General features: G+C 34.9%; 1 protein-coding gene across 1 annotated transcript; it reads right to left on the bottom strand.

Annotated features, from left to right (window-relative positions):
* Window positions 1-271: 271 nt before the first annotated feature.
* LOC113276164 (histone deacetylase 6-like) lies at window positions 272-4,478 on the bottom strand. The gene is made up of 6 exons (XM_026525733.1): window positions 3,753-4,478; window positions 2,477-2,917; window positions 2,239-2,381; window positions 1,158-1,248; window positions 934-1,067; window positions 272-728 (listed from the first exon to the last, which is right to left on the bottom strand). Exons 1-6 carry the CDS (start codon window positions 4,293-4,295, stop codon window positions 620-622), a joined length of 1,461 nt encoding a protein of 486 aa, XP_026381518.1. The 5' UTR covers window positions 4,296-4,478; the 3' UTR covers window positions 272-619.
* Window positions 4,479-27,349: the final 22,871 nt, after the last annotated feature.

A 27,349-nucleotide genomic window follows, 5' to 3' on the forward strand; every position in this document is an offset into this window, starting at 1 on the left:
TGGAAATCTCGATATATTCAAGAATGGCGGTGGATAGCGTATACTCCCACAATAAGGTTGCACCAAACGGGATACAGCTCATAAATATTCATATGACCATCCATACATATTTTATCCCTCTTGTTCATGTCAGTGAAGAGCATGACTGAATTGATTAGTCTGTCACCTATAACTGGAGCTGAGGTATCCACCAGATGAACGAGAATATCTGCATTTGTCAGAAGAATAACCATACATACAGAAAATAACACAAACATAAAGAGTCAAGTACTGATAGAAAACCTAAAAACTCATTTCTGCTCCATTCCTTTCCTACACAGTTTACAACTGTTACAAATTACGAATAAACAATAAAAAAGAAGATGAAGATACCAAATGTAACCTGATAATATGTAATTATGAATCCTACTTTCACTTTTGTAGTGAGTTTTAAGGGTGAGAAAAGTGGGAATAATACATATCAAACCTGGAGCTAAGGTATCCAGGTTGCATCTTTGTGCCCATGGCGACATATATCAAGATTAAAGAACAAAGCTGCACTCTTTGTGGCCATGGTAACATATATCATAATACCCCAAAATCTAACATCCAAGGGAATCTTTCAGTTGCACTCCTTAATTTAGTGAGAAGGAGCTTCTTCTTTCACTTGAGCAGGGGAGCTTTCGTCCATGACTTCATCTTTTACTCTAGGTGGGACACTTTCATCCATGACTTCATCTTTAATGATTCTGGATTAAAAAATTAAATTAAAATATATATATCAAAGGTCAGGCCAAAGTAACATCGCATTGATTTAAGCTAGAGTAGGTCTCTGTGATACATCAATATCAATTGTCCGCTCTTTAGAATTGTGTCACGAGTGGGGCATACACAGGTCGAGATTTTCTTCCAGTTGCACCTTAAAATCAACATCAATTGAAATAGGAATAATACCTCGAATCAAGGTTTAGTGGGCCGTCTGTGCCAGAATCATTAATTCCAGGCTTTCGATCTTCTTCAGACTCAGACCCTGAGCATTCACCATCCCAAATTCGGCATTTCGGTCTTTCATCCATATCCTCCTCTTCCTACACCCAACCAAATTCGATGGTTCTAAGTTAAAAGAATTTTTTTTTTAGGTGTACGCCAATGAAATAATCCAAGTAATACGGACATACCTCTTCTGGGGGCTCCGTGTTGGGTGGTCTTGCTTGAAATTGTACACTTGGCGCATGTTGTATCTTTGAAAGTTGGTCCAACAGTAAGGTCCTGAATAAAATTACATGCAAGAAATTAGGCCTAAACAGCCAACCCAAATATAGGAAAAATACCAAAATACCATAACACAGTGATTTCATGTCAACGTTACAGACAGAAAAACAAATGATCAAAAAAATATGAAGCCAGTATTTTGTGCAAACATGGGACGATTGGGAGACTATCGATAATGGTTTCATCAAGTACACTTCAGCCTTTCAATGACTTGTGAGTTTAATATCTAAAGACAGCTCTCAGAGACTCAGGAACAAGGAAAAACAGATTTTGCTATTCAACTATACCTAGACCTATCCAGTATGTTCATTAATCCTGTAAAATACATGTGTTTGTAAAGAAGAAAGTGGTCAAAATTTATAGAACCGAAAACGCATGCATAATGCTCAACACATACACATCTTCCACCAAAAGAAACCACTTTTGAAAAAAACAAACCTGCTAAATATAAATGAACAAACTAAGTAACCAGATAAACACCATTCAAAGAATTACGCTGCTTTTTGAAAGAAGTCAAGGTATATGAGTGGATATGCGTAATTCTCAAGAAGGCAAATTATTTGCTCTCAATCTCTACTCTAGGAAGGCTAAAGTGAGGTTCCAAAGTTATTTCGTCAGTTTTGCATAACCTTACATCTTAAAACAGTACAACTTTCCCACGCTTCATACCAAGTTGTGTTACTCAGCATCTTTAGTTTAGAAAAAAATAGTTTGAGAAGTGTCTTTTGCAATGAAGCACCACAAACTGTTTTACAAAGACTGAGACGTGATGCAACATATCGTAAAATGGATGACTGAGAATTTTTCAAAACCATAAGGCGCAGTTACTTTCATCAATAAAAAATCAACAAGGGAACGAAAAGACTGTATTTTCTTTTCATGATATCTTGAATTGCTTCAATAATCACCAACTTATATAGAAAGCCACTTGGCATCTTGTCCCACTTCAACTTAGCGACAGTATAATAAGTAACTTACAGTATTTACCTTATTTTCTCCATATCTCTAGGTGTGTTTTGATTCTCCATGTTGCTTGTGTCGACATGAAGAGTATAGTCTGGACCAAAGTACTCGTAATATTCGTTGTAAGGCAACTTGTTATCAGGCTCCACTCCGACTGCAACTGCTGTCTGTACGATCACAGAGTGAAACTTAGTCAGAATTTCGACATGAAGATACCAAGAACAATTAAAAAAATGAGCACATTGAAACAAACAACAGAAACCTCATAGCACCAACAGCGGGCAACATTACGAATTGTATAGCCTCCGCCTCCTAAGACCATTAAAGGTACGTTGAAGGATCTAAGATATCTTAGGCAGTCTGCATGACCCTTTACAGATAGATTGAAACAACCCAACCTATCACCAGATAAGGAATCTGCACCACATTGAAGAACAACTGCTTCCGGCTGATAAACTTCCATTACTTTCTGGATAATTGGACGAAATAATCCACGAAAGCTCTCATCATCAATACCATCATTAAGAGGTACGTTGAGCGCATAATACTTTCCACCACCCACACCAATGTCCTTAATATGCCCAGTTCCAGGAAAATAGTCCCCAAACTTATGAAATGAGACAGTCATGACTCTATCCGTAGTGAAAAATGCCTCCTCTACTCCATCTCCATGGTGTACATCAATATCTATATACAAAACTCGCTGCAAGACAGTAGGAAAAATTATTAAGTCAGGTAATAGTGTTCATTCATGCCTAACAAAATGACCTCTGTGATCTGATGATAACACGAAACAACACTACAAAATAACTACTCAAAAAGGATTCCAACATATAAAATAGGGTGTATAGTTATCAACTTTAACATTACAAACACCCAGAAGAATCAGATGTACGTGAAACCTCATCTACAGTACATTGCATGATGGCACAAACAACGAAAGAACAACAAACAAGCACATATTATTGCAATGTATACATCCTAATATACCCACCTCCATAAATAGCACTATAATACACCGCTATCCGAAAATCATGAGCATCTCTTTTTGTTTAAATTCTGCTTCTAAATACATTATAGTTTATACACATCATAGCTTAGTATACTTTTGACCTAAACATCACAAACACCCATAATGGTCAAAACTACCTGAAACCCTAGCAGTAAAGTAGTACATGCAATTGAGTATGTCATATTTATTGCAAATCCTATAAGTTGTATTTACCGATAGCACTATAAACCATTAACCAGATTTCAAAATCGTTTTGTTTGGTACATGAATTCTACTTCTATAAACACATCAGGACTCACTATCCACATGCTCAATAAACCCTAAAAGAACTCCTTTTCTTCTTCAGTTATCAAAAAAATTTCTTCTTCGTTTATCAAATAACAACTACAAACCCTAAGGCAAAACACCCTAGAAACCCGCTATATTCAAAATTAAACAAAGACCCAAGAAAATCAAATCAACCAAATTTATCAAACCCTAGAGCAAAAACCCCAAAAACAAAAACTAAAGAATGAAAATTTCTTACCTTATGATTCTTGAGCAATTCAAGAATCCCCAAAACAATATCATTAACATAACAAAACCCAGAAGCTTCACATTTTTTAGCATGATGTAACCCCCCAGCCCAATTCAGCGCAATATCGGCATCCCCTCTATTTAATTTGGCAGCAGCTCCCATGGAACCACCGGCAGAAGCTTGACAAAACTCAAATAAACCCTCAAATACAGGACAATCTTCACCAACATTAAATCTTTTCAGATGTCTAGAATGAGTATGATCATGTAAAGTCTCAGGACTAACAGATGATAAAAACTCAACATAATCATCTGAGTGAAATTTTCTTATGTCTTGAGGTGAAGCAGGATATGGAGTATTGATTTCCATTAAACGATGAAGACCATAATGAACAACTAAACTATGCGCCATACGAATTCTATGTGGTTTCATCGGATGACCTTGTCCGTAGTAATAATCACCTATTGTTGGTTCGTAGAAATATGAAACCCTACGTTTTTTTCCATCGGTTCCTGAAGTTTGAAGTGCATTTCCTGATAAATCTTCTTCCATCTCTCTCTCTCTCGTTTCTCAGAGCTCACTCGCTTTCTAATGTCCGTGTGAGGTATAAGTAGACTTCGCCTGACCGAATTGGTGACCAACGAAATCGGTGATCAAGCCCTAATTTCTTATCTTAAGTCGCAATCTTTTCTTTGCCGGTTGATTTTCATAGAGATTTGGGGCAACTCCCGTACGGAAATTTATACGAAAGGAGCGCTGAAATAAGGAGGACTGGAATTAGGAAGGGAGTTGAGGAGGTAAGACCTTGTCAAGCCGATTGACTCTTGGTCATGATTGGATGTTCTTCGTCTAACCCACATATGCACGCTATATGATGGGATACTAACATGGGTGATACTAACAGAAAGGGTCATGATCATCATATCGATCAAATGATATCCTCTTTTTATTCTTGGTATCAATTCTTATAAATCATGCGCATAGGTTTTCTACTCATATTTTATCGTCAAATAAATATGCGAGGCATTGGTTGTATGCCTAAGAATTTCTCCCTTCTACATAAAAAGTCCAATCATAAAAAAGATGCATAAAAATTCTAAAATAACAGATCTGTGTTGACTATATCTTTCTATCTAAATCAGTGAACAAAAATAAAACAAATCAACTTCAGGAAAAAATTTGATCTCGCGCTGCGAGATTATTTATGATCAGTTTATTTGTATTTGTTGGATGTCACAGATATGACGTCAGCAAAATGTGCATTTAACCCTAGTTACAATTCTCATAATAGTTGATTTCTTATTTTGTTTACTAAATTTCATGAAAACTAAGATTTTACACAATGTTAGAGCATTGCTCGGTCGAACTCACAAGTGTTGCTATATCAAACTTGTTGTCAAATTTAGTTGTTAAAACTATATCTTGATTTCCAGTCTACAATTAGTTAAGTCTCGCTCTAGGATAGAGGTAATTGAGAAATGAACCAGTCATCATTTGTGTTCTACCGTTTGAAGGCGAAGATCAACCGAAGCTTTTGGAGAACTTCATCAACAAAAGGTAAGTGAAAGCTGAACCACCTATTTCTCAATTTATATTCACCTTTCTATCCTTGAGACAATTGTTATATAACTAATTAGACTAGCTTGCATAAACAAGAATTTCGAGTCGAGAACTTATTATTTAGTTTATGAAATTCTTGAAATATAATGACTAAGCTTAATGAACATTTGTTCATACTTAATCAATTTCGGTGGAGAACAATTTATTGTTCGGAACCAAATCATGATTCAAGTGTATCATTCGAAAATAGCCTGGAACAATGATATGTGTCATTGATGTTATTCGGAAATGTTTCGGATTAATTTAGAGAAATATATAACTATTATATTCGGAATACAAGACATTGTTATAAGTTTTACAACTGAGATAACTGCTATATGTCTGAAGCCATATTACATGTATTCTTACACGTGGCGGAGTAGCTATATACCGACTTGCAGATTTGTGTGATACGCTTATACGTACGCATATCATGGGAAAATCTGTTTGTTTCGTGATCCGGATAGGTACGTATATTCGTATACAAACCATTTTGGAACTGTGGTAAGGGAACCGGGTTTAAGTATCTAAACCGGTATGCTAACCAATACAGTTCTATATTTTTGAACCATTTTAGTACGCAAACTGAAAAGTTTCTGTGAACTCTGGAACCGGTAAAGTCTTAAGGTTTCCAAACCGGTTCGCAAACTGAGAAAGTTCGGTGAACTCCGGAACTCAGTTTTGCACCTAAGTTTGCAAACCGGTACGTGAACTAAAAAGTTCTTTCAACTCCGGAACTCAGTTTTTCTCATAAGTTTGCAAACCGATCAGCGTACCATGACTCAGCAGATTCACGAACGACTCATGTATTTGTACTTTGTGCATTTACAAACTATGTCGATTGTGTTCAAATGCGTTTAAATTATTTCTATGAGATGATTTGCATTTGATCAATTCTCTAATTAACACTAGACTTATTTGATCACATGATTGTGACTCAAGATCAGTTTCTTTGTATTCATGGAAATGAGTATTAAGCTTTTAAGTTCATACTGGCTAGTTTCGTCTAACCATGTTAAACATAGTCTTTGTACACGGTTCGGTTACGGTTTACCTAACCAGAGTGTATATCTTGTTTATGTGAATATGATTCAAAGCTTTCATCTAATGGTGAATATTGTTTGCTTGGTTCCAAAGCTATCTTAGCTTAAACCTAAAGTAACCTATGCTTTAAAGTCTATATAAGGGGAACTCTTCGCAACTGGGATCTTTGAATCCTGACACTAGTTTTTGGTCAGTCCTAGATGTATCTAGAGTCGTCATCTCCAGAAACCCTTTTAGGATTTAACGACTATCAAAGACTTCATTGGAATCCGTGAATCCAGGTCCAGTTATATTTTATCTTGATAACTTGAGTATCATGATCTTGTTCGATTGTTGATTTATCACTTGAACAAGATAGATAAAAATCACAAAGTTCTTTTCGTCTCAACTTTATGATTCCACAAGTTTTATATATACTTGTGAGGTGAATAATAATCTAGGTTGTACTTCGGGTTGCATAAGTCCGGATTTTGAGGATAACCTGACTTTAGTCAAGTTGCTATCGATTTCCATCACCTGGATCTTACGTTTGATCTGAACATCAGTGTCGATCATAAATCAGGAAATCAACTATGTAGGCTTAATCCGTGGGAGGCAGATTTGGTTTAAAGTCTTCAGTTGAGTTAAAGCAACTCTTAGTGGTATGACGTCATCTAAGGGAATCAATTGCGCGGAGTCCTGCTTGGATTCAAGAGGCGTAAGGAGCGCGACTGTACCTGAATCAGTGGGAGACTGAGTTCGGGATTAACTACATTCCAGACCGAAGTTAATTGGTAGTAGGCTAGTGTATGTAGCGGCTTAATACAGTTTGGGGTTCAATTTGGACTAGGCCCCGGGGGTTTTTTTGCATTTGTGGTTTCCTCGTTAACAAAATTTCTGGTATCTGTGTTATTTATTTTTCCGCATTATATTGTTTATCTTTATAATTGAAATATCACAGGTTGTGCGTCGATCAATCAGAGTAGATACGCCCGACCTAGTTTGTTGGATACGCCCGACCTAGTTTGTTGGATACGACTAGTTTGTTGGATACGACTAGTTTGTTAGATACGCCCGACCAAATCATGATTCAAGTGTATCATTCGAAAATAGCCTGGAACAATGATATGTGTCATTGATGTTATTCGGAAATGTTTCGGATTAATTTAGAGAAATATATAACTATTATATTCGGAATACAAGACATTGTTATAAGTTTTACAACTGAGATAACTGCTATATGTCTGAAGCCATATTACATGTATTCTTACACGTGGCGGAGTAGCTATATACCGACTTGCAGATTTGTGTGATACGCTTATACGTACGCATATCATGGGAAAATCTGTTTGTTTCGTGATCCGGATAGGTACGTATATTCGTATACAAACCATTTTGGAACTGTGGTAAGGGAACCGGGTTTAAGTATCTAAACCGGTATGCTAACCAATACAGTTCTATATTTTTGAACCATTTTAGTACGCAAACTGAAAAGTTTCTGTGAACTCTGGAACCGGTAAAGTCTTAAGGTTTCCAAACCGGTTCGCAAACTGAGAAAGTTCGGTGAACTCCGGAACTCAGTTTTGCACCTAAGTTTGCAAACCGGTACGTGAACTAAAAAGTTCTTTCAACTCCGGAACTCAGTTTTTCTCATAAGTTTGCAAACCGATCAGCGTACCATGACTCAGCAGATTCACGAACGACTCATGTATTTGTACTTTGTGCATTTACAAACTATGTCGATTGTGTTCAAATGCGTTTAAATTATTTCTATGAGATGATTTGCATTTGATCAATTCTCTAATTAACACTAGACTTATTTGATCACATGATTGTGACTCAAGATCAGTTTCTTTGTATTCATGGAAATGAGTATTAAGCTTTTAAGTTCATACTGGCTAGTTTCGTCTAACCATGTTAAACATAGTCTTTGTACACGGTTCGGTTACGGTTTACCTAACCAGAGTGTATATCTTGTTTATGTGAATATGATTCAAAGCTTTCATCTAATGGTGAATATTGTTTGCTTGGTTCCAAAGCTATCTTAGCTTAAACCTAAAGTAACCTATGCTTTAAAGTCTATATAAGGGGAACTCTTCGCAACTGGGATCTTTGAATCCTGACACTAGTTTTTGGTCAGTCCTAGATGTATCTAGAGTCGTCATCTCCAGAAACCCTTTTAGGATTTAACGACTATCAAAGACTTCATTGGAATCCGTGAATCCAGGTCCAGTTATATTTTATCTTGATAACTTGAGTATCATGATCTTGTTCGATTGTTGATTTATCACTTGAACAAGATAGATAAAAATCACAAAGTTCTTTTCGTCTCAACTTTATGATTCCACAAGTTTTATATATACTTGTGAGGTGAATAATAATCTAGGTTGTACTTCGGGTTGCATAAGTCCGGATTTTGAGGATAACCTGACTTTAGTCAAGTTGCTATCGATTTCCATCACCTGGATCTTACGTTTGATCTGAACATCAGTGTCGATCATAAATCAGGAAATCAACTATGTAGGCTTAATCCGTGGGAGGCAGATTTGGTTTAAAGTCTTCAGTTGAGTTAAAGCAACTCTTAGTGGTATGACGTCATCTAAGGGAATCAATTGCGCGGAGTCCTGCTTGGATTCAAGAGGCGTAAGGAGCGCGACTGTACCTGAATCAGTGGGAGACTGAGTTCGGGATTAACTACATTCCAGACCGAAGTTAATTGGTAGTAGGCTAGTGTATGTAGCGGCTTAATACAGTTTGGGGTTCAATTTGGACTAGGCCCCGGGGGTTTTTTTGCATTTGTGGTTTCCTCGTTAACAAAATTTCTGGTATCTGTGTTATTTATTTTTCCGCATTATATTGTTTATCTTTATAATTGAAATATCACAGGTTGTGCGTCGATCAATCAGAGTAGATACGCCCGACCTAGTTTGTTGGATACGCCCGACCTAGTTTGTTGGATACGACTAGTTTGTTGGATACGACTAGTTTGTTAGATACGCCCGACCAAATCATGATTCAAGTGTATCATTCGAAAATAGCCTGGAACAATGATATGTGTCATTGATGTTATTCGGAAATGTTTCGGATTAATTTAGAGAAATATATAACTATTATATTCGGAATACAAGACATTGTTATAAGTTTTACAACTGAGATAACTGCTATATGTCTGAAGCCATATTACATGTATTCTTACACGTGGCGGAGTAGCTATATACCGACTTGCAGATTTGTGTGATACGCTTATACGTACGCATATCATGGGAAAATCTGTTTGTTTCGTGATCCGGATAGGTACGTATATTCGTATACAAACCATTTTGGAACTGTGGTAAGGGAACCGGGTTTAAGTATCTAAACCGGTATGCTAACCAATACAGTTCTATATTTTTGAACCATTTTAGTACGCAAACTGAAAAGTTTCTGTGAACTCTGGAACCGGTAAAGTCTTAAGGTTTCCAAACCGGTTCGCAAACTGAGAAAGTTCGGTGAACTCCGGAACTCAGTTTTGCACCTAAGTTTGCAAACCGGTACGTGAACTAAAAAGTTCTTTCAACTCCGGAACTCAGTTTTTCTCATAAGTTTGCAAACCGATCAGCGTACCATGACTCAGCAGATTCACGAACGACTCATGTATTTGTACTTTGTGCATTTACAAACTATGTCGATTGTGTTCAAATGCGTTTAAATTATTTCTATGAGATGATTTGCATTTGATCAATTCTCTAATTAACACTAGACTTATTTGATCACATGATTGTGACTCAAGATCAGTTTCTTTGTATTCATGGAAATGAGTATTAAGCTTTTAAGTTCATACTGGCTAGTTTCGTCTAACCATGTTAAACATAGTCTTTGTACACGGTTCGGTTACGGTTTACCTAACCAGAGTGTATATCTTGTTTATGTGAATATGATTCAAAGCTTTCATCTAATGGTGAATATTGTTTGCTTGGTTCCAAAGCTATCTTAGCTTAAACCTAAAGTAACCTATGCTTTAAAGTCTATATAAGGGGAACTCTTCGCAACTGGGATCTTTGAATCCTGACACTAGTTTTTGGTCAGTCCTAGATGTATCTAGAGTCGTCATCTCCAGAAACCCTTTTAGGATTTAACGACTATCAAAGACTTCATTGGAATCCGTGAATCCAGGTCCAGTTATATTTTATCTTGATAACTTGAGTATCATGATCTTGTTCGATTGTTGATTTATCACTTGAACAAGATAGATAAAAATCACAAAGTTCTTTTCGTCTCAACTTTATGATTCCACAAGTTTTATATATACTTGTGAGGTGAATAATAATCTAGGTTGTACTTCGGGTTGCATAAGTCCGGATTTTGAGGATAACCTGACTTTAGTCAAGTTGCTATCGATTTCCATCACCTGGATCTTACGTTTGATCTGAACATCAGTGTCGATCATAAATCAGGAAATCAACTATGTAGGCTTAATCCGTGGGAGGCAGATTTGGTTTAAAGTCTTCAGTTGAGTTAAAGCAACTCTTAGTGGTATGACGTCATCTAAGGGAATCAATTGCGCGGAGTCCTGCTTGGATTCAAGAGGCGTAAGGAGCGCGACTGTACCTGAATCAGTGGGAGACTGAGTTCGGGATTAACTACATTCCAGACCGAAGTTAATTGGTAGTAGGCTAGTGTATGTAGCGGCTTAATACAGTTTGGGGTTCAATTTGGACTAGGCCCCGGGGGTTTTTTTGCATTTGTGGTTTCCTCGTTAACAAAATTTCTGGTATCTGTGTTATTTATTTTTCCGCATTATATTGTTTATCTTTATAATTGAAATATCACAGGTTGTGCGTCGATCAATCAGAGTAGATACGCCCGACCTAGTTTGTTGGATACGACTTGATTGATCCTTGGACATTGGTCTTTGGTACCGTCCAAGAACTCTCTTTGTGATTAGGTTCACGGATTCAATTCTGTAAACGTTCTAATCGCAAGAGAGATTGAGATAACTCTATACAATTTCCTTGATTGAGTTTTAACTCTCAGAGTTGTGTTGAGTTTGTCCATACAGATTGCCTACGAAAAAGTTAATGGTGTATTTTGGTACCCCCGGTGTTTTCACACACCCTAAAGAAGGATCTACTGTCTTCTCCAGTAGGAAATCCTAGCAATCCAAAAATGTTGTCCAACTTGCAAGATCATTATTAATCTAATTAAGCTAACCAAGTTCCAAGCATATATAGAGATGAAGGTTATGATACAATCATATTTTCTTTATCTTTATGATATATTTTATAGATACACTAATTATTCCTCAACTGCATCTCAAGTCTTGCACAACAAATTTCTCGTGCAAAAAGATGAATGGGGTTATGGTTGGGGTTCTTGTGTTAGCTGCTGATCGAGAGAGAAATAGATGACGACAAGAACAGAAAAAGATTTATGTGGAAATCCGAAAACATTATCGATAATTCTTGTATTTGGATCCCCTAAAATAGAACGAACATGAACTAATATACAGTCTTTCAATCAAGGATAATATGCAGTCTATCTATGAAATGGTAAAAGTAGATTAAACATATAGTATGCTGATCATCTTTAGAACAACGATTATTATAAGGGAGCCAAGGTGGAAAATATCAGAAGTTTGGTGGAAAAATTAACCAGTTGTTCATTAAATAGACAAATATCATACGAACTGAGAACTGTAACTGTGGTTAAATACACAGTTTGCTGATGTCATATCTCTGACATCCAATGGTTGTAGAGAAACTAGATCATAAATGATCCTGCAGTGCGATATCAAATTCTTTTCCTCAATTTCACTAATTTAAAGAGTTTTACCAGTTAAAAAGTTTTACCCCAAGTTTCTCGACCCTCTCTTCTCTTCCTAAAACCAAATTTTCTGAACCTAAAAACTCTATCAAAAACGAAAATCAAACTGTAAAGTAAAACTCCACATTGACTTCAGAAACCAAATTTGACCCACTAGAAACTCTATGTTGACATAGTTTTCATAAAACTGGTTGCAATAGTAAAGAAGGTGAGATAATACAAAAAGAAAGATGAAAAACTAGACAAGACAATTAAAAGAGCATCCATAAAAGTAAATTACAATTTTAGTTCTCTTATCTTTGGTTTCCATAAGTCTCAAACCAAATTTAGTTCGTAAAAATCAATTTCAAGGTTGAATTTTTTTCAACGAAAGCGGTTTTAATCGATTTAATGGTATGTGAAAAGGGGAGCATACCAAGTACATCACCAACTTTTTCTTTATGGAACCTATAAATTATTTTCTTAGGTGAATTTTAATACGAGATTAAAGCAGACAAACTATTATCCTAGGATAATATCTTAAAAGGGATTCTTGAATCACAAGAATTAACTAACTACACGTTGTTTGTGCTTTTAGTTATAAAAATAAAATCAATATAGTGCGGAAAATAAAAGTAAAGCAAGACACCGGAAATTTTTCTAAAGCGAAACTTGCAAGATAACAGTAAAACCCTGGGACTTCGTCCAGTTTAAATACACATTGCATTAAGCCGCCACAAACACTGGCCTACCATAAGACCTCGGCTAGGAATGTAATTAAGACATAATAAACCCTCCAAGTTACTATGTTGTAGTTGCGCCCCTGTGTCTCTTGATTCTCGTAAGAACCTATGTATTTGACTTCCCTAGCTGATGTGCTTTGCAGCCCTAAGAGTTTCTCCGCGACCCATTGTGAAGACTAACATTATCCTACCTCCAATAAGACACCAAAAGATTTTCTTTCTTTACCATATTAAGGATAAAAATCGGTTCCCTAAATTTAGACGAATCTAAACCCAAGGGCTAACTTATACTCTTCAAGACTTATAGAGATACCTAATATTCTAATACATAAGAATCAACGAGAACTTAATCCAAGATGAATTTTTATGCGAAACTCACAAACATGATTTCAATAGATCACAGTTGTGTTTCTAGTTTTTCTATCAAGGGTTAATTTATACTATTCAAGGATTATAGAGATACCTAATATTCCAGTGCAGAAGAATCAACGAGAACTTAATCTAAGATGAATTCTTATACAAAATTCACAAACATGATTATAATAGATCAGAATCGTGTTTCTAATTTTTCTGCAAAGATGGATTTGATATTAATTTTTGAATATCATACATCATAAGAGAAGGACCTTATAATAAACAAGAATTATAAGCACCATAGATACATATAAGGTTTTGAAAGTATCTTTCTTTTAAGATATGTGAACACGTGCTTCACGAATCCTAAGTGAAGTGTTTCAAATTCAAACCTTAGATCTACGAAGATCCTTTATTTTTGGAGGACAACTTTGCAACAAGATATATAAGAGTGTAGGAATTGAGTTTCTTGTGTTGCTAGTGTCTCTGATTTATATTGATTAATCAAGGTTAGGTTTCTTAGGATCTAAGCCTAAAATTTCTTGCAACTCAAGATTATTCTCAATTGCTAGAAAAATCGTTTTCTAAAATTGTTTCAATTGAAAAATACTGGGCTTGCAATGAGATTATTTTCATGGTTTAAAATTTGCATAATATAATAGTTAGCCCAAATAAATTCCTATGAGAAGAATCACTACCAAAAGTAACTTCAAACATTTATGGAAAAAAATGGACTTTGTAACCAAATGAATCATTTGATGAATAGCAACGCGTAAGAGTGTAGAAAGTTAGCCTTGAAATCTAGAGAAGAATGATTGAACCCAAACATACATACGTTATGGGTTTGGCTCATTAAGCTTTTAGATCCATGAAATTACGATTGAGTTTTTGGAGTAAAAAAAGAGAAAAAATAACTTATTAGCCTTGTAGGTTCGCGAACTTAAATAGGTAGGTTCGCAAACTCAAAAGCAAATAAAATTACAGAAGAAGTCAAAACTAATTAGGTTCACAAGCACACTATAATAGGTTCACGAACTCAAATGTAAATATGTCTTAAGAGCATTATTTCTCTGTTAGGTTTGCGAACTCGCCATGTTAGGTTTGGAAATTCAAATGCTCCAAAACTCTTAGGAAAATTCTCTTGGAATAGGTTCACCAAGAACTCACCATATAGGTTCGCGAAATCAAATGGTATTGGAAGCTCAGGATAAGTTTTTCTTTTTTGGTTTACAAACTCAACATAATAGGTTCGCGAATTCAAAAGACAAAAGTTCTCAGAAAAATTCTCTACACCAGGTTTGTAAAATCACTGTAATAGGTTCACGAAATCAAAGACCTTATTTGCCTTGAGTTTTAAGTTCAATAATCTTTATGTTCACAAACTCATATCTTTTATTAACTCAAATGAATAAAAATCATTAGTAGTCAACTACCAAAACAAAACCTTACAAACTAAAGAAAAAATTTGCATCTCTGAAATTTTCAATAACGCTTGTACTTTTCTCTCAAGCTTAGTTTCTAGTTCTAGTCAAGCAAGTGCTTGGAAGTCGAAACATCATTAGACTTAGCAAGAAGCTAATCTGTGATATGATGTTTTTGAATTATGATCTGAAAATGCGGAGTACCAAAATACACCACCAACTTTTTCTTAGGCATTGTATGGACAAACTTAAATATAATTCTGAGAGTTCAACTTAATGAATCTAAATCAAGGAATAATATTCAGAGTTATATCTCTTTCTCTCATAATCAGAAAGTTTACAGAAACAAGCCCGTGAACCTGATTTGCGTGTTAGAGTACTTGGGAGATTCCAAAGATCAATTTCCAAGTATCAATCAAGTCGTATCCAACAAACAAAGATGGATGTATCTACTTTGATTGATTAACGTACAACCCGTGATATTTCAATTATAAAGATTAACAATATAATGCGGAAAAAGAAACAACACAGACACCACAAATTTTGTTAACGAGGAAACTGCAAATGCAGAAAAATCCCGGGGACCTAGTTCAGTTTAAACATCGCTCTGTATTAAGCTGCTACACTAGCCTACTACCAATTAACTTCGTACTGGAGTGTAGTTGAGACTCAAAGTGATCCAGTTACAGCCGCGCTCCTTACGTCTCTTGAACCGCGCCGGATTCTACGTACTTGATTCCCTTAGCTGACGTCCTTTATAGCCTAAGAGTTGCTTCAACTCAATTGAAGACTTTTTGGGTTTTGAATCCACAAAATACGATTTCGATTTTCCTTTTGGTGTGGACCAAGGTTTTGGAAATCTTGTGTTTATTTCGAACAATCACCAGATAAAAGTAGAGATACCGAAATAAACTTATAGATTAGGGATTATTATACTCCTCAAAAATTGGAAGAGAAACCTAATTTATTCAACAAGAACAACTAGAATAAATCTAAATATATCTTGTTAAAAATTCTAAGGAATTTATGAGATACCTTAATTGAAGTTTTCGTTTTAGCTCCGATTCGACCAACTAGTGTTGGTATACGATCGTGAACCGAAATCTATCAAAACATAGGGTTTATGAACAACAACTCTTGAGTGGTCTTATATCAGAAGAGAATACCTTAGAATAGACAAGAGGATAAAAACCTAGATTACAAGTTGCATAACTGTCACGAAGATCATCACCAACTCGACTTTGCAATCCCCAAGGAAAACACTTTTATCTCACTCTTGTTCACCAAGAACATAAGACGTGGAAAACAACCTATGAAGCTTTACGCAAATTTTCCAAGGGATAATTTTTGTATAACATTCACGAATCCTTTATTTATAGTGAACAAGGTAGCTTGAAAGCTAAGCAAGGGTATCTTGAATCCAAAGCAAGTTTGAGCTATTTTCCTTTTTCAAGAATCTCCTAATTTTGGGAGTCTCTCCTAAGTTACAACTCTTGTATAAATAATTACTTTAGCATAAATTGTAATTTTGTGAATAAATAACAATTTAACTTAGGAAGGAATTCTAAAATGTCACAAACAATTTAATATGGAAATTAATTGTGTTTGGAAGAATAGCCATCTTGCCAAGATGAGGAAACATCAAAAACTTGACTAAAATAGATTTCTAGTCACATATTTGCGCTCAATTCCGTGAACTCTTACAAACAGTTGGTGGCTTGTTTCCAATGAACGAACTAAAAATAAACACTTATAATTGTTGCTTTAATAAATCACTCATAACTTCCTCGTCATAACTCGGAGTGAGTGATTCTTGGCTCATTGAATTCGTAAGATCAATCACTACAACATCCGAACCTTTCCAAGGATAAAGGTTGTTGTCACTAAAGTCATGGCTCAAATAAACTTGAATATACATACATAAATGTACATTTACCGTCATAGGAATTGTTCCATAGAGTGAGCATTTGTTTCGATAGATTAGAAAGGTAGAATTGAACAAGAATCCAAATGAAATCAGTAACCACTTACCTTTCTTGATGAAGTCCGTTGATGTCTTCACTTGATCTTCAATCTTCAATCTTCAAGGGTGTTCGATGGTTTCTGATACTCAACTACACACTTCTAATCCTAAATTCGAAACTTGACTTAAGTATACTAGAAATCAAGATATAGTTTTGACAACTAAATTTGACAATAATATTGAGATATCAACACTTGTGAGTTCGACCGAGCAATGCTCTAACAATCTCCCCCTTTATCAATTTTAGTGATAAAACTATCAATGCATATGGATTAAAAAATAAAAGCTTCAATAACTCCTTGAATCCATCATGCTTGATTTCCTTGGTTTCTTCAACTCCTTGAATTTTTCATTACTTCAAGTTGCAATGATTCTGAACATGTTCAACTCAGCATCGTTGTTGTTGAAGATCCGTAGAAATAAAAACTTTGAAAACAAATATTCTCAAATGTCGTTATACAGTAACATAATATTTTTATGTTCTCCAAAGTTCAATTGTATCACAACTTTGAAGTAACACTACGATAATATATTTCTCTCCCTTAATCAATACTTACATCTTTTGCATAATAGGTGAAACCTATAGATATTGATTCACTCCCCTTTACAAAATGATCCATAAATCACATATATGTAGTGCGAAACTACTAATTAATTCTCCCCCTTTTCGTCAATAAAAATTGGCAAAGGTACGAAAATCATGGGATCTAATGAATTTAACCAAAAGATATTTCAGGATTTGAAGGTGTTACATATCAACTTTATTTAGATGATATCACATAGTAAGCAAATACTTAGCGCGCATATAGGAGATTTAAGATACAAGCATCCCCTGTAAATTCCACATCCACACACCCCACAAAGATATAGCAATTAAGCACAAGTTAATTTAAGAACTCTCTCCCATTTGATGTTATTCACAAGAGAATAACATGGCGACCTCTACAGGTAAAGGATTTATATGGACATTAACAAATTCACAAATAAATTTGTATCCATCATCATTATAAAAGTTTTACTCCTATTAGTTTATTAAGAACGTAATAATTAAGAGCTAGCTTTAATTTTTGAGGAAAAATCATCATAAGATAGTGTTCAAATCATATAAATATGATAAACAAGAACTATATCTCAAGGGAGTCAAGTAATACGCAAGAATGATCATGAAGATCTATTATTTCAATCATCTTATCTAAGATATAAACTTGTAAAGAACATGCATGATTTGATTTAATCTTAGACGGAAGAACTAATCTTTTTTGCATGGATTTACACCAATATTGGCTAATAAAAGCGCATAAAAATATTTCCTTGACATAAAAGAAGATGCACATATATAACTCATTAAGAATCGTGCATCATATGTTCACATATAAACCAAGAAGTTTGTAAACATTAAAGCAATAACCGTGTTCAATAACACTCAAGACTTAAACTATGAATCATAATCACAAGTGGTTTAATGATCAAAGTTGTCTTTAAAGTATTTGAGAGTCTTATTCAAATGCCAAATATCTCATAGAAATAATTTTATTGCATTTGAAAATAATCGACATGGTAAGTAGGTGTACAAGGTACAAATACTAAATCCATTCATGAACAGTTAAGTCATAGTACGTGTACCGGTATGTATACCTTAAGACATGACCGAGTTCCGGAGTTCACATAACTTTTCCGGTATGTGTACTGGTATGGATACATTAAGATAATAACCAGTTCCGGAGTTAACAAAACTTTTCTTGTGTGTGTACCGATATGGATAAAAAACCGGTTTCTGGACCAACAGTTCTTTTCCGGTGTGCATACAGGTATTCGTGCCGATCTGGGTCCACGAGTTCACAGACTTTTTAAAGTGTGAATACTGATATGCGTACCAAAATTCTGCTATCTTCCATCAATATTTGCATAATGACATAAGAGGCTTAACTTTTGTTGTCAGAAGTTCAATCTATCTTTTATCAATAAAGACATATGATAGACTTAACTTTTGAGCAAATATGGGACAATCATAGTTCACGGACGCAAACACACATATCCGATAACATGTTGCAATATATAAAACCATAAAAATTAATACTGCAAAATCATCTTCCAAATAAACTTTATAATTTAAATAAATAAATCTAAAAATATTGCAAGATGAAAAATGTTGGAAATAGCTACGTCGACTCACAATAATTGTTATTCCAAACCCTAGTTATCCTTCTTAAAACACAAAAATAAATTCTCATAAGAAGTTTCCTAGACAAAATAACTCCTAGGAAGAACACAACCGAGAGTCAGCAGATATGACCAACAACCAGAGATCGAACATAAACAAGTTCATCAGTTGATTTCTTCAGTTCGTTTTTCTTAAATTCAAGATTCTTTGTTGCAATCCAAGTTGTTCACGCACGACCTCAAAATCTTGAAGAAGATTTCCTGCCAGTTAAGATGACATCTGAATTGGGAGTCTTTTTTCATGATAAACAACATGATATCAAGTTATGAAAACAGGGTTCTCGTGAAACTCAATAACCTTTCCCTATTCAACTTTGTTTTCCTTTTTGCATCCATCCACTGTGTGCCCCAAAGAGTCAGAGAACTTTCGACGTTACTGAACGTGTATGTATCAGGGGAAGAAAACCATGATATATATATATATACGTATATATATGAGTGCATCATAGGGAAACCCTAGGCAAACTCGTTCACGTTCGGTATGGGTCGGTGCACGTACGCTCATGGTTGAGAACCAGGTTCAAAACCAAGAGAGTTATGGAGCCTAATTTAGAAGTAGTTTTGATAAAACAATCAAAGACAAATTCTAAACAAATTGACATACGATCTTAGCTCAAAATAACATAAGATAATTGTTGAATAACAACAACTCACCCGTCAATGAGAACAAAACAAGAGTTTTTCAAGGTAAGCAACAAAAAAAATATTCTCAAGAGTTATTGATCAAAAATATTACACTATGTAATAATATACTGGAGCAGGGCTCAACAGTAAGATGATTATTATAAAAGTAATAATAATAATGCAACAAAGACCACTTTCTCAATACAGAAGAACTTCTTGAGAATTGTGAGCATCCTCTCACAGTTTCAAGGAGGATGCTCTTTTGAGCAGTCAAGTTGTATTTTGATGAGCACATTGCTCATCAACGATATTGAAATTTTTCATTTCACTTTCTTGAAGATCTTCAAAAGAAACAAAAGGGTTAGTCAAAAGAGAATTATCAAGAGGAGGGCAAGAGATACTTGAAACTACTGCCTTCCTTGCCTTCTTAATACTGCGTCTGAATCTATTTATACTTGTCTTGAGATCCGAGACACGATTATTGATGTGAATACAATCAGGAGTAGACAATTTAGATTCAAGACTTTCTTCCATGAGAGGCAAGGAGTTTGAACTCTTCTTCTTCCTTCGATGACTTTTCTTTTCACATAGTGCATTGAAGAGTCGGTTGTCCATATGTCATTCTTTCCTTTACAATTGTAAAATGTATTGTGTCATATTTACAATCAAGAAGTGGCTCATTACAACACTTTTCTTGATTGCAGACAGGATCTTTTACTCCAGCAAAATGAGAAGTATGTTTGATAACTTCTTTAGACATCCATATGAGAATATTATGAAGTTTTTCATTTCGCGGTCGAATACGACATCTCCTTTCAAGGTGACCTTTGTTCCCTTAATAATAACAGTTGTAGGGAATATTTTTGACTGTTCTCATATGAGCTGTTTTCGAAGGTGGATGTTTTTATGTTCATAGAAACATCAGCTACTGAAGGAGGTTTTTCACTTATAAACTTGTCATTAGCACGAACAAAATTATCTTATTAGTACTTGGAGCGTCTATTCCTTTATAGACCATACCACGTGTATCACGATGTTCTTTACATGCTCCCAGCATAGTGGATAGTTTTGTAGAGATAGAACTGAATCTTTTCAGATTCTCTTCCAATGACTTGACTTTATCAAAAACAACAGCAAGATCAGCCTCAAATTGTTTTTCTCTGGCGAGGAGGCTGACTTCTCTGTATTTAAAACATTTTTGTTGAGAGTCATATCTTGCTTCAGTTTCTGCAAGTCTTTCTTCCAACAAAAACCGATTTTGACGAAGATTATCACATTCAGAACTCTTTGAACGCACATCTTCTTCACGATATTTAAGAATAGATTGTAAGAGTTTGTAACCACAATCATATCCCCTAAAGAGTTTTCTCAATTTCCTGTTTTCTTGACAAAGAGGAATCAAATATTCAGTCAAGCAAGTTGTTGTCTTCTTTTTCTTTATGATATGGTCAAAAAGCTTGATATATTGTGAGACTTACTCATCAAGATATTGTCCCCATTCTAAATCACTTTCATCTGAAAGATCATCTAACTGTTCATCTAGGTATTTTTCCCAGTCGAACACAGTTTCAGTTAATGGGGAAGATATGAGAGATTTCTCAGTATGCTCAAGACTTTGAACCAAATCAGAGAGCTTTAGAACCGGTGTTGCGCTGTCATAGATAACACAACTGTCCATAGAGTCAGATCGCTACAAACACAGACTTATAAGGTCTTAAACGTATTTGCCTACTCTGATACCAATTGAAAAAGCGTGGGTATAACAACCACACGCAATATTTCGCTTAGCAATCTGTATGGGCTAACTCCAATATACTTTCAAGAGAATCAACTAGAAATCAGACTCAATCTTAAAAAAAGTGTATCTAAGAGTTATATCTCAATTTCTCAATTCAATCCGCAATCAAACAAATAGGAATTTGCGAGCCCGATTGAATATAAAAAATAACTTGGACGGTATCAAAAACCAATATCCAAGTGTCAATCAATTTAATCAACAACCAAAAGTTGGATTCAAAATTGATTGAACTTACGCACAACCTGTGATATTTCAATTATATAAACAAATATAATGCGGAAAAGAAATAACAAAGACACCAGAAATTTTTTTATTAAGGAAACCTCAAATGCAGAAAAACCTCGGGACCTAGTCCAGATTTGAAAACCACATTGTATTAAGCTGCTACAGACACTAGCCTACTCCAAGTTAACTTTGGACTGGTATGTAGTTGAGCCCTAACAAATCTCACATTGATCAAGGTACAGTTGCGTTCCTTACGCCTCTAAAACCACGCCGGATTCTGCGCACTTGATTCCCTTAGCTGATCTCACCCACAACTAAGAGTTGCTACGACCAAAAGTCGAAGACTTGATAAACCAATCTGTCTCACAGAGAAAAGTCTATTGAATGGATAAATCTGTCTCCCACAGATAAACCTATGAGTTTTGTTCTGTCTTTTGATAAATTAAGGTGAACAGGAACCGATTGATATACCAGACTTATATTCCCGAAGAACGGCCTAGAAATATCAATCACCTCGCAATAATCTTAATTGTATGGTAGCGAAACAAGATATTGTGGAATCACAAATGATGAGACGAAGATGTTTGTGACTACTTTTTACCTTGCCTATCAGAGATTAAATCTCGAGCAAATCTTAGAGAAGATAATACTCAATCACGGTAGAAAACAACAAGATCAGAATACGCAACTACAGAGAAAATAGTTGGGTATGGCTTCACAATCCCATGAATCCTTCAAGTAGTTAACCTACAGGGTTTCGTGAAAACCTAAGGTTAAAGGAGAATCAACTCTAGTCGCAACTAGTATCACACAGGAGGTGTGGGGATTAGGTTTCCTAGTTGCTATAGTTCTCCTTTATATAGTCTTCAAATCAGGGTTTGCAATCAATACCACCTTGGTAACACAACATTCAAAATTCATTGTTAGATGAAAACCTGATTAGACCCAAGCTAATATCTTTCAACTGTTAGATCGAACTTAACTTGTTATACACAAATGAAAAGTGACTTCATTTAGATATGAGTAACCGTACCTAAATGTGTACACCTTTGTTGGCTCAACAATAGTTAACCGAAGTTAGCCATATGAACACTTTCATATCAACGTCATTCATGTTAACCATAACTAGTTCAAATGACTCAAATGAAACTAGTTCCAGAGTTGTTCAATTGTTTATATTCTCATAGAAGTATGCGACACATAATTGAAGCAACATCAATTTTGAATCACTCTAATCAAGTTATGAACATTATAGCCATGATTTTCAAAAGATTTCATTCCTTATTATATAAATGTATTAGTTCATGAACAAATCGATTTTAGAACTTAACTTACTCAGGTATGCATACAGGTACGCATACCTAAGTACCCGAACTAAGTTTGGGTTCGCTAGTATGCGAACGGGTAGGCATACCTTCTAAACTCAGCAGAAATTCTCGGACCTGAACCTCACGCCAGTACGCGTGCCGGTATGCGTACAAGGTTCCCAGATTTTCACTAAACCAACCAGTACGCATACGGGTATGCATACTATGGTTCCCGGACTTGGATTACATATATTCAAGTACGCATACTATACTTATATCCAATTGTTATAAACTCCATTTCAATCATTGAAACATTCTCGGAAGACGACAATTGCTGTCTCACACAAACTATTAGCTTCAAAGCAATTTTCAATTGATCGAATGATCAATACGAAACATTCCAAGTCTACATCAAATGACTGTCTCACACAAATCATGTAATATGTTACAAGGAGATTTTCACATGATCATATTTTGACTTTCGTCAAGAACGTAAGATGAATTTGGTTAAGGCGAAAGCTTACCAACACATATTTCGAGAAATATGTGAGCGATTTAATACTCAGCTCGAAATATCAAATGTGCATAATTGAAGTCTTTATAGCTATACAACTTTTGTCTCAAATAGGAGATAGAGTAGATAGACTTTTGAGTGATAGATGAGTTCAAGTCTCCACATACCTTTTGTTGATGAAGTTCCACAAGCTCCACTTAGTAGTTCTTCGTCTTCAATCGATGGACGCCGTGAAGTCTAATGCTCAACTACACTTTCTATCCTAATCCGAGACTTATCTATAAGTAGACTATAAATCAAGACTTATAGTTTTGACAGCTAAACTTGACAAACAAGCTTGAGATAGCAACGCTTGCGAGTTCGACCGAGCAGTGCTCTAACACCAATAAATAGTTTTGGCACCTAAAACATGAGAATATGCTTGACATGTAGGTTTAACCGAACAATAGCTCTAACAGTATGTTGTCAATGAAACCAAATTTCGTCGGGTATGTAGCAACGAATTTTGGTTTAATTATTTTTGTAAAGTATTTTTCGATGAAACCAATATTGTTGGTGATATGTTAGTTTATGTGGAAAGGATCTTTGGTTTCAATTATTTTCATGGAGTATTTGTGGAGGAAATTTCTTGGTGGTATGTTAATTTATATTGAATTGATCATTGGTTTCAATTGTTTTCGTCGAGTATTTGTCAATGAAACCAAATTTGTTGGTGGTATATATATATATAAGTTTATATGGAAACGATATTTGGTTTCAACTGTTTATATAGAGAATTGTCGATGAAATCAGATTTTATTGGTGGTATGTTAGTTTATTTTGAAACAGTCTTTGGTTCAATTATTTTCGTAGAGTACTTTTCAATGAAACCAACATTGTTGGTGGTATTTAGTATATTGAAACGATCTTTGGTTTCAACTGTTCGTAAAGTATTTTTACATGAAATCTTGTTGGTGGTTAGTTTATGCTGAAATAGTATTTAGCAATTTGTTTAGTTTTAACATAAATCAGTTTTTTCCAGGGGAAGAACGTGACAAAATCTATAGGTGCTCAATGACACAATTGTATAAGCTAGCAACTGATATAAACCATTCATACATGACAAAAAACCATACATAGAGGCCATTTTGAAATTTCTATAATCATTCCATGAAGGTAAACTGAAAGAAAGTGAAAGCCATCAAGTTTTTTTTACATACATATGATTAAACTTTACATGCGAGTGTCGAAGAACATTGTTTCAAGCAAAAAAAAAATGTTAGAAAACCTCTCAATTTAAAATAGCAGATTCCTATATAAATATAGTTGAATCAAGTTATTGTTTTAAAAAGCATGCTCAACCATCTTCTTAAATGAGCAGTAAAAATTAACATTAATCTAATCAATTAAATAATCTTTTTTTTTTGTTCAATGAACAAAATTCAATTTATTCAAATCAAAATAGTGATTAGTGATTACATGATCGCTTAAAGAAATAACAAAAACATCAAAGTAAAAGATAATCAAAACCCTAATACAAATGAAGATGTCAATTACAAGTCGCGAAGCAAAAGAGCCATATACCATAAAGATACCCATTTTTCATAAATGTAATAGGGAAGGATGATGGTATAATCTGGAATCGATTCCGACCATTTAATATGATTTTCTTCTTCTTCTTCAATAAGAGATACTCCTAGAATAAAGGAGTTATTTGCCCAAAATCTTGTAGATCCAAACGAACCTCGATGCCCTAAATCCCTTGGATTGAATATTGATTCGAAGCAATACCATGTTGAACAATTGATGTTTTTGAATCGAGAATAGCAAGTCATGAACCAACGATCAAGGTTTGAATAAATCTCCCTCCTCAAAGCGAAGAGAAACTCGCCCCAAATGGCGAAGAAATATGTCAAAAGACATCAAAAACAAAAGAAAACTACTTTATTTGATTAATTTTTTTATTTGATTAAATTCGATTAAACTACTGAGTAAAAGATTAATGGAGGCTAAAGTTTTTTTCTTAGAGAGAAGAGGAAAAGAGAGGAGAGAGAAAGAATCAATTAAATGTTCTAGTAACCTCATGTTTCTTCTCAAGACAGTTTTCGGGTTTTGGTACTTTTTTTCCTTATAACTAATGTAGTAGGTAGAAAGCTAAAAACCACAACAAATAGAGTTAAACTCACTAAGAAGCTATGTAAAGAGACATATGATAAATACCTTGCACTTCACTGATAAAATCTTCAAGTCGTGACCTTGATGGGAATCAATGTGGGATCTTAAATTTTGAGGCTGAGGAGGCTTGAGAAAGCACGTTCTTAATGATCGAATGATCCCTAAGGGAGTATATTAAATAAGTTACATATATTTTAAAGCATTCCTAGACTTGGACTTGACGCTTATACTTAATACTGGCCCTTTGGGATTGGGAAGACATATGAAATATGGTATCCGCATTCTTTTCTCTATTTATTATTATATTAATCCTAAAGGAAATGATGATCTTCACTGGTTTCTAAAATGGAGAGTATTTATTATGACTTGGTGCGCTTTAATGTTGGTGCGTTTGGTTACTGTTTTCGGAGGGTCGGACGGTATCTGCATCTCGCGGAGCATCGTATGGAGTCATTATCTTATAGAGCATCATGCCATTTTCTAGCGTATTACCATATGTTGCCGATGTATTGCAGATCAGATATTGTCGTTGTCTCGAGGAGTATCATATGTTGGCTTTGTCTTGCAGCGCACCAGATATTGTTGTAACGTCGTATCTATTGAGATGCTGATGGGTAAAGGTGTCTTTTGTCGTATAGGTATTTATAAACATTTTTTTCCGTCTTTTGGTGATATCATATTTTTCATTTCTCTTGTATCTTCTGTAATTTTTAATCCTTCTAAAAGGCTTGGTTCTTTTAAAAGTTCATGAGCTTCCTTTTAAAGTGAGTAGTGTATATGACCTTTTCTTTTTCTTTTTATTGTGAGTACTGACTCTCATTTTTTGTTTTAGGTGACTTAGAAATGATTCTCCATTTTACTCTTCAAGTATTGATTCTTTCAAGGATATTTATGCGGTTATTGGTGAACGCAATATAAAAATGGAGACGAATACTATTGGCGTTGTATCTTCAGAGGTTTCTTCTCGTGGATACATTGAGCAGCAGAAGAAGAAGAAGGTTGTGATCATTGAGAAGAAATAGATGTAGTTAGTGTTAGAGCATTGCTCGGCCGAACTCGCAAGCGTTGCTATCTCAATCTTGTTTGTCAAGTTTAGTTGATCAAAACTATAGTCTTGATTTCTAGTCTATCTATAAGAGTTTCAGATTAGGATAGATTGTATAGTTGAGCTTTAGACTTCACAGCGCTTACAACTGAAGATGAATATCTACTGAAGAACTCGGAGGAACTTCATTAACAAAAGGTATGTGGAGACTAAAACTTATCTATCTTCAGAAGTCTACTATATTCTTACTTATCTCCTATTGAGACAAAAATCATATGCGATATAGTCTTTCGTATCATACACATTTGATATTTCGAGCTGAGTATAACTCGCTTATCTATTTCTCGAAATACGTGTTGGTATTTTTCCGTCTTAGATACATTCATCACTATTCTTGAATTTATGTCAAAAGATGATCATGTGGGAATTTCCTTGAAACATCTTACATGATTTGTGTGAGACAGTCATTTGATGTCGACTTGGAAAGTTTCGTATTGATCATTTGATCACATGAACATTGCTTATTAGCTAATGGTGCGTGTGAGACATCTATTGTCGTTTTCTAAGAATGTTTCAATGATTGAAATGGGATTTAAGAGCTAAAACCAATGTCTGGATACATTACGGGTTGTGTACTTAGTATACGAACTGTCTTGACGGAATTCAGGACCGGAAGTTTGCATACCCGTTCGCAAACTATTCAACTGTTTAAGTCAGGGTACTTAAGTTTGCATACCCCTTTGCAAACTGATTTAATTGTTGAAGTACGGGAACC

This window comes from Papaver somniferum, chromosome 4 (genome assembly GCF_003573695.1).
Source record: "Papaver somniferum cultivar HN1 chromosome 4, ASM357369v1, whole genome shotgun sequence".
Taxonomy (NCBI): domain Eukaryota; kingdom Viridiplantae; phylum Streptophyta; class Magnoliopsida; order Ranunculales; family Papaveraceae; genus Papaver; species Papaver somniferum.

Coding starts and splice junctions, on each gene's coding strand:
- LOC113276164 (XM_026525733.1), bottom strand. CDS start 4,295: ATGGAAGAAGATTTATCAGGAAATGCACTTCAAACTTCAGGAACCGAT. Junction 1,249..2,238: donor AGAGATATGGAGAAAATAAG/GTAAATACTGTA, acceptor AATTTTATTCAG/GACCTTACTGTTGGACCAAC. Junction 729..933: donor CCACTAAACCTTGATTCGAG/GTATTATTCCTA, acceptor TTTTTAATCCAG/AATCATTAAAGATGAAGTCA.